The sequence below is a fragment of the Aulonocara sp. 'chitande type north' Nkhata Bay genome, linkage group LG11, assembly GCF_057382095.1.
Source record: "Aulonocara sp. 'chitande type north' Nkhata Bay isolate Kocher_YH1m ecotype deep benthic linkage group LG11, A_spYH_male_GT1.1, whole genome shotgun sequence".
NCBI lineage: Eukaryota > Metazoa > Chordata > Actinopteri > Cichliformes > Cichlidae > Aulonocara > Aulonocara sp. 'chitande type north' Nkhata Bay.
This window is the reverse complement of record NC_141354.1, coordinates 39,934,240-39,943,264: the sequence shown is the minus strand read 5'-3', so window position 1 is coordinate 39,943,264 and position 9,025 is coordinate 39,934,240. Positions and strand designations below refer to the sequence as shown.

General features: G+C 44.8%; 1 protein-coding gene across 1 annotated transcript; it reads left to right on the top strand.

Annotated features, from left to right (window-relative positions):
• Positions 1-7,244: 7,244 nt before the first annotated feature.
• On the top strand, positions 7,245-7,958 carry LOC147319884 (uncharacterized). The gene has a single exon (XM_086310106.1). It carries the CDS (start codon positions 7,329-7,331, stop codon positions 7,956-7,958), a length of 630 nt encoding a protein of 209 aa, XP_086166232.1. The 5' UTR covers positions 7,245-7,328.
• Positions 7,959-9,025: the final 1,067 nt, after the last annotated feature.

Here is a 9,025-nt window from a genome sequence, read left to right as displayed (position 1 = left end):
GGTCCACTAGCTCGGCTAAAGAAACAGCCATTTAAGCCACCGCTTCCGAGTATTTTCCTCTCCAACGTCAGGTCCATAACCAACAAAATCGACGAACTGAGATTACAAATTGCAGTCAATAAGTGTGTACGGGACAGCAGCATAATATTACTCACAGAGACTTGGCTGCAGCCATCAATTCCGGACTCGGCTATTGAGCTAGCAGGCCGCACGGTTCACCGTCACGACAGGAACAGCCACTCCGGTAAGATCAAAGGAGGGGGTTTATGCATCTACACCAATGACAGCTGGTGCAAAAACACAAAGACTGTAGACAGCCACTGTTCCCCGGATTTGGAATACTTGACTGTGAAGTGCAGACCCGTCTACATACCTCGCGAGTTTACTGTTGTCATGGTAACGGCCGTGTATGTACCACCCGATGCTAATGCTAACTCTGCCATGGAGGAGCTGCACAAGACAATAAGCAACCAGCAGAACTCCCATCCAAACGCAGTGCACATTATAGCTGGGGACTTCAACCATGCTGATTTAAGGTCAGTATTCCCCAGATTTGAACAGCATATTAAATGTGCAACGAGGGGGAAAAACACATTGGATAAAGCCTACAGCAACATCCAAAAAGGCTACAGAGCAACCCCTCTACCACATCTAGGTTTGTCAGACCACATGTCCATGCTGTTGATCCCTGCATACACTCCCATTAGGAGAAGAGCCCCCCCAGTCACAAAAACTGTGAAAACCTGGCCAGAAGGTGCATCACATCAGCTGCAGGACTGTTTTGAAAACACGGACTGGAGCGTGTTCGAACATCAGGACCTTGAAGAGCACACAACATCAGTGCTCTCATATATTAACTTCTGTGTCAACAGTGTCACTGTGGACAAACGTCTCCGGGTGTATTCCAACCAGAAACCCTGGATGACTAAAGAGGTCCAGGTCCTGCTGAAGCAACGTGACGCCGCTTTTAGATCCGGTGATGGTATGCAGTACAGTGCAGCCAGATCTCAGTTGAAAAGAGGCATCAGAGAGGCCAAGGCAGCGTACAAGAGAAGGATCGAAGACCACTTCACCACCAACAACTCACGACAGGTATGGCAGGGAGTCCAGCACTTAACCAACTACAAACCTGGCAATACCACGTTGACTGAGGGTAACGCGGAGCTTGCAGAGGAGCTGAACCACTTCTTCGCACGCTTTGAGGTGAAGGGACCAGAGGCAGCAGCAGCAAAAACATCGGACAGCAGCAGCCCAAGCCTCATAGTGCAGGAATATGAGGTGAGGCGCACACTGAGGGCAGTGAACCCCAGGAAGGCCACCGGACCAGATGGGGTAACCGCAAAGGTCCTAAAAGAGTGTGCAGACCAGCTGGCTGGGGTCTTCACTAAGATCTTCAACACTTCACTGTCCCAGTCCTGCATCCCGCCGTGCCTAAAGTCAGCCACAATTGTCCCACTGCCAAAGCGTACTAACATTAGCAGCCTCAACGACTACCGACCAGTTGCTCTAACACCTGTTATAATGAAGTGCTTTGAGAAACTGGTCCGACGTCACATCATGTCCTGCCTGCCAACCACACTCGACCCGCTCCAGTTTGCATACAGAGCTAACAGATCAACTGAAGATGCCATTGCTACAACGCTCCACACCACCATCTCTCACCTGGAAGTGCAGGGCCGTTACGCCAGGCTGCTCTTTGTTGACTTTAGCTCTGCTTTCAATACGATACTCCCGGACAGACTAATAGATAAACTGCTGGAAATTGGACTTCCTTCCACCACCTGCCGCTGGATCAGAGACTTCCTCTCAGACCGTGTACAGAGAGTTAGAGTGGGGCCTCATCTTTCCTCAGCCCTCAGCCTCAACACCGGCTCTCCACAAGGCTGTGTACTGAGTCCCCTACTGTACACTCTGTACACACATGACTGTGTTAGTTCCCACCCAGACAACACAGTCATCAAGTTTGCAGATGATACCACTGTGGTGGGGCTCATCTCAGGGGGAGATGAGACTGCATACAGAGCTGAAGTTCAGAGGCTGTCAGATTGGTGTGCAGACAACAACCTGGACCTCAATACCACCAAAACAAAAGAACTGGTAGTTGACTTCAGAAGGAGGAAGTCCGAGCTGCAGCCTGTCAGCATCAACGGGGAGTGCGTGGAAAGGGTCTCCAGTTTCAAGTTTCTGGGTGTGCACATAGACACAGATCTCCAATGGAGCTCTAACACCTCTGCGGTCTTAAAGAAGGCCCAACAGCGTCTCCACTTTCTGAGAATCCTCAGAAAAATGGACCTGAAGAAGGAGCTGCTGACCGTCTTCTACCGCTGCTCCATTGAAAGTGTGCTGACATATTGCATCGGTGTGTGGTTCTCCAGCTGCACCACAGCACACAGAAAGGCACTCCAGAGGGTCATCAACATGGCCCAAAAAATCATTGGACATCCTCTTCCCTCCCTGAAGGACCTGTACAGCACTCGCTGTCTCAAGAGGGCACGCAGCATCCTACGGGACTGCACACACCCAGGACACCGGGTGTTTAAGCTGCTGCCGTCTGGCAGGAGGTTCAGGCTGCTGAGGTCCCGAACAAATAGACTCAAGGACAGCTTTTACAACAGGGCAATAGCCCTGATCAATGTAAATAGCTGACCTGACTGGATACCTCCCTGGACTTTTTAGGGGGAGGTAACAATGTTTAAAACGATAACAATAATATTTATATTTATAACAAGGTGCAATAATAATTAATGTGCAATAATAACAGTGTGCAATACACATACACTTATTCTTCTTTTTTATACTAAGTTAATATACTGTGTTGTGTTGTTTGTTACGTTGTGATGTGTCATATCGTGTCGTGTTGTGTTATATGTAGTGCCGACGTAGGACAGTTTTTCCAATTTCATTGTACTACTGTACTATGTATGACTGTGCAATGACAATAAAGAGTTATCTTATCTTATCTTATCTTACATGTTTAAGAATTAGATTTAGTAAAGTCAAAAGTGCGTCCTCCACTCCTCTGTTGGGCCTGTATGCAAACTGCATTGGATCCAGCTGATGTTCAGTCTCTTTCATAATCACTAAACTCACTAAATGTTGCGAAAAGGTTGCAACACTGGCTGCACCCATGTTTGCACAACATACACAAGGAGGAAAAAGTGGGCACCATGAACATGCAGGCTGATCTGTGCTAGGGAGGAGGAATGCAAAACCAAGACCATTTTGTCATCTGCTGATTTCGAGAGAGTGATTCATGCATTCATATCATCTAGGCTTGACTATTGCAATAGTCTCTATTTTGGTATTAACCAGGTCCTACTCTCTCGTTTGCAGCTGGTTTAGAATGCGGCTGGCCCGACTCCTAACAGGCACTCGCAAATTTGAACATCTCCTCAATCCTGGCATGTTTGCACTGGTTACCAGTATGTCGTAGAATCGACTTCAAGATTTTGTTTTGTTTTTAAATATCTGAATGTATTAGCTCCATCTTATGTCTCGAACCTTTTATGTGGCTGTGTGGCAGGATGTAGGACCCAAACACAGGACACACAACATGGGAAGTTAATTGAAAACAGCAGCTTTATTGCTGGAAATAATTCTACACATTTACAGAAAATCAAACCAAAACAAGGAATTAGAAATAAGAAACTCAAACCTGATAATTGGAGGTGAGCTTCCCTCCCTCCAAGACATCTACAGGAAGCGCTGCCTGAGGAAAGCGGGGAGGATCATCAAGGACTCCAGTCACCCCAGCCATAAACTGTTCAGACTGCTTCCATCAGGAAGGAGGTTCTGCAGCATCCGGTCCCGAACCAGCAGACTGAGAGACAGCTTCTTCCATCAGGCCATCAGACTGCTGAACACGTCATAGACACCTCAGCTTCACTACTGGAACTTCAACATTATGCACTCCACACTGTATATAAATGCCACTTGTTTTGCACATATTCAACTCTGTATATTTTATATATTTTATTATTATTATTATTATTATTATTATTATTTTTTTTTTTTTTTTTTTTTACTATTTAATTTGTAAAAATGTGTATACACACACACACACACACACACACACACACACACACACACACACACACACACACACACACACGTAGGAAAATATTTAGTATACACATCCAGAAATGCATACACTATTATATATTGTACATATATTTATTAGTTTTAGGTCGGCCATTCTTGTATTTTGCTCGTTTGTGTTGTTGTGTTTGCACATCTCTGTTGCTTGTGGGGCTCGCACACAAGAATTTCACTCGCATGTGCTGTGCCAGTGTGCCTGCACATGTGATGTGACAATAAAAGTGATTTGATTTGATAAAAGTCTGACAGCAGCAGAAGGGACGAGCTTCTGTTACGTCCCCTGATACAGTCGGGTTGGAGGAACCTGTTGCTGAAGCTGCTCTTCAATTACAATTATTAAATAAAATATGGCCTACTGTCTACAATCTACAATAAATATAAATATAACTATTCAATGCCCTCTTCACCCACAGGAACCTTTAAAAGGCACTCGAGATGCTTTTGGCTGGCACGTCATCGAGCGGAAACACGGGTAAGACAACCGTATCCGAAAGGTAAGTGTTAAAGTACCGTTTTAAACAGCACCAGCTGGAAGACCGCTCACAAGAAAAACCTGTAACCAAATAATCAACAGCATAACAGACCTTTGTATGAGTACTGTTTGCTGTAATATAAATATGAAAATCACTCATGTATGTTTCTGTGGTTAAGGAATGAAGATGACCTTGGTCACAATGCCAAAGACTGTTGCTAACTCTGAAAAAGGACTCTGCTACATAAGGAGTACTTTTATGTTTGACACTTTGGGTGTATGAGGAAACTTTTGACTCGTTTCCAAGTATTTGTGATGTGTAGCGCTGAAACGCTACTCAACAGGAATTCATCATTTTGTCACATGACTGAATCTTTGTATTGTTTTGCCTTTGAGGTTTATTTAAGTACTTTAGGAAGCATCCAGGGACTTTTACTTGTTGTAAATACATAAATGGGTAAATCAGGTCATTCAGTCATCACAGAGTAGCTTTTCTCTATGTTTTCAAGTGTTGAAACCAACCTTGGACTGAAATAAAAGCGATGAAGTGAGTGGTTTGTTTTCATTTTTACAATAACACAAAGTTTGTGTGAAGTCTTTAATATTCTAGAAAAACATCTGACTGCACAAACATGTTTGGACTTGACATCACTGAATTTCCACGAAGCTGCTCAACTGTTAAAAATAATTTAGATTCGATGCTTCCTCTTATGAAACTATGTGACCAGCATGCGTGGCTGCTGACCTGAATATAGAGCCAGCTTTAACTCACTGTGCATATTTAAAAGGATTAACTGTGGAGCAGAAACAGCAGCTAGTATTTCCTCCTACATATAAGCAAATATTTAAACTCTGATTTATGGAGCACATTTCAGGTCAGAGGTCATCAGGGAGGAGAGTTGCTGATATGGTGGGTGGCTGTAGCTCAGGTGGTAGAGCAGGTCATCTACTGATCGGAAGGTTGGTGGTTCGATTCCCGGCTTCCCCTAGTCTGCATGCCAAATATCCTTGGGCAAGATACTAACCCGAAATTGCTCTCCGATGCATTCATCGGAGTATGAATGTGTGTGAATGTCAGTTGTGCTTGTGCGAATGGGTGAATGCACAAGTTGTGTAAAGCGCTTTGAGTGCTCAGAAGAGTGGAAAAGCGCTATATAAGAACTAGTCCATTTACCATATGCGGTTACAGTTGTACACCAGGTCACCAAGGAATTCCTTCAGTTTACCAAAAAGCCCTTTTAGAGCTCAGGAGCTTCTTCCTTTTTGTGTCTCTACTCTGCAGAAACAATGAACTACAGATGTTCTCAGAGCTCTGTGTGGGGACGTACTTGATTAGAGGTTTCCTGAAAAACAAGAGGAAGCTTTGAGTGAAGTAAAAGCTCTGAATAATTTTATTAAGTCAGCCTTTGAGGTCCTCTTGAGATCTTCGTTAGACATCGTTTTTTTTGTATATGCATGTATTACTGATACTGGACGCTCTATGGTCCTAGTTTTATTGGACCTCTCTTCGGCTTTTGATATGGTGGACCATACCATCTTATTATTAAGACTTGTCTCACTGAGGATATTAGAGGCACTGCCCTTGACTGGTTTAAATCATACCTCGCTGACAGGTCTTTTTCGGTTAACTTAGGCACCTTCTCCTCTTCCTCTGCACCGGCCTTTTGCGGTGTGCCTCACGGATCAGTTTTAGGCCCTATTCTTTTTCATTGTATTTGATCCCTCTAGGCGCAATCTTTGAAAAATACAATATCACCTTTTCCTGTTACGCCGATGACATACAGATCTATTTTGAATTTACTGATGACCTTGCTGTGTCTCTGCACTACTTTCAAGAATGCAGTGTGAGGTCAAAGAATGGTTCCTGAGTAAGTCCCTTGTTTTAAACATTAAGAAGACTGAGATCGTGGTGTTCGACAGTAATATCCCTCATGTCCAACTTCATGCTGCTTTGGGTCCCTTTGCTAGCTCTTCCTGTGACTATGACAGTAACTTGGGTGTATTGCTGGATAGCATAGCAAGTCCCGTATTCAATTTAAAATATTGCTGCTTACATTCAAAAATATTAATAAATTAGCGCCGAGTTATCTTAGTGAACTTCTCAGACCACATATTCCTGCTAGAACACTTAGATCTGCTACTCAAATACTTGTGACCCACTGGTGTCAAGACAACCATCTCACCCTCAATGTCACAAAGACAAAGGAGTTGATAGTGGACTTCCGGAGGTGCAGAGAAGTACACACCCCCATCACCATCAACGGCGCTGCTGTGGAGAGAGTGAGCAGCTTCCGGTTCCTTGGTGTACATCTGGCTGAGGATCTTACGTGGTCAGTACACACAAACAAAACAGTGAAGAAGGCGCAGCAGCGCCTCTTCTTTCTCAGGAGACTGAAAAGATTCGGCATGAGCCCCCGCATCCTCAGGACCTTCTATCACTGTGCCATTGAGAGCATCCTCACTGGATGCATCACCACCTGGTACGGCAACAGCACCGCTTACATATGTATATATACATATGTATATATGTATACACACACACACACGTACATATATATATTTAGTATACACATTCAGTAATGCGCACACACTCTTATATTGTACATATATTTATTCATATAACTCTCAGATTTACCCATCTTATATTTTGCTTTCTTGTTCCCTGCTTAGCTCTATGTCCTTCTCTAGTCTCGTGTTTTTTGTATTACTTTCCCTGGAACACTCTCTCACAGTCTGTTTCTAAAACCTAAAGAGAATTATGGATTTGATCAACTGGTCTCTGAATGCTATTGACACCCTTTTCTCAACGAGAAGTCTGGGCTTGGAAGAGCCCGAGTGCCCTGGAGGGACTTTCCCTGCCGGATACACGATGGACGGGTGGCAGAAATGGAGGGTCGTGTGCCTGGCGGGACTGTCGATCGAGGACGCTGAAGATATCTATCTATTCGGAACCATGATAACAGGGTTCTTGCTGATCGGAGCTGGCTTGGCCCTGGCTTATCGGAGAATTAAGAGAGCGGAACTGGCTGTTCAAACCCCCCCAAGGCTGCCCGCTGGGATTGAAATGATGGGACGAGGCGCGACTTCTCAGAACGGGCTCATTGAGAGCAGCACGGTTAAGACCTTGGAGACGCTTACGGCTGCCGTGAATACTCAGAATAACACCTCCGAGCGTATATTGGGTTACATCAAGGAGAGGCCTGCTCAGAATAACACCTTTGAGCGAAAGTTGGATTACATCGTGGAACAGCTCACTGCAGTCGTGAGTTCTCAGAATCGGCTCTCTGAGCAAAAGAATGACAAGACCACAGAATGCAAGTTTGATACCATAATGGGGAAGCCCGCGGTTCTCCAACGGGAGATTGAGAGACCAGTGTCGGAGTGTTAAAGAACAGCTTGAAATTCTCATGAGGTGTTGCAAAAGAAAAATCACCATCATAATCCAGCTACCCCTACAGCGCCAGCTGCGGGCTCAAGGCTGGAGCAGAACAACAACTCCCTGATGACGACTGTGTTGAGTCTGTTCCTTCCCATCCCATGCAAGGCCACCTGAGTTGGCTGGAAGACTGTTTACTTAGCCTGGCAGGGCGAAGGACACTGTCTCAGCTGAACTATGGACACGCACACACATACATATACTGATACTGATAAGCACTCACTGACGCATCACCCTCCCTACCCCGGATCCAACGCCACCTCCAACGTGGACATCGGGTCAGCTGGAGGCGCAGTCGAAAGATTGCAGCGGTCCCAGATCAGATGTACACACTGGAACTCTTTCCCATGTTGCTGTCTGTGTTTATTGTGCTGTGGTGTGTTGATATCTGTGCATTCCTGTATTATCCTTCTGTGTTACACATTTCGATGTTTTTTTCCTCGCTACCTGGCCTGACCTGTCTCCCCAATGTGATGTTTGTGTATTGTATGTACGGTCGGCAAGGTCTGTCATCTCGGTTGTGGGCAAAAGACCTGCAAATGACAAATAAAGGCTATCTCATCTCATCATCATCTCATCATGTTATTTTATTTTTAGACACCTCTGTTGCTTGTGAAGCTTGCACTCAAGAATTTCACTCGCATTTACTGTACCAGTGTACCTGCACATGTGATGTGACAATAAAAGTGATTTGATTTGATCTGATTTATGATGCAACCTAGATCTCGGCTGAAGTCTCGGGGTGACGGTGCGTTTGCTCTGGCTGCCCCGGTACTGTGGAATAACCTCGCTCTCGCTATCCGCGCCTCTGACCTTATTACACTGTTTAAATCACGACTAAAGACCCGCTTATTCAATCTTGCCTTTCCTTCTAGTTAACATTTCACTTGTGATTCTACATTATGTACTTTTATGCTTATTTTAAGTCTGTCTGTGTATCTGCTGCTTCTCCTATGCCTCAGTGACAGTGATCTGCTTGCATACCTAGTACTTGCTTTGGTCCTATTTCTATTTACCTT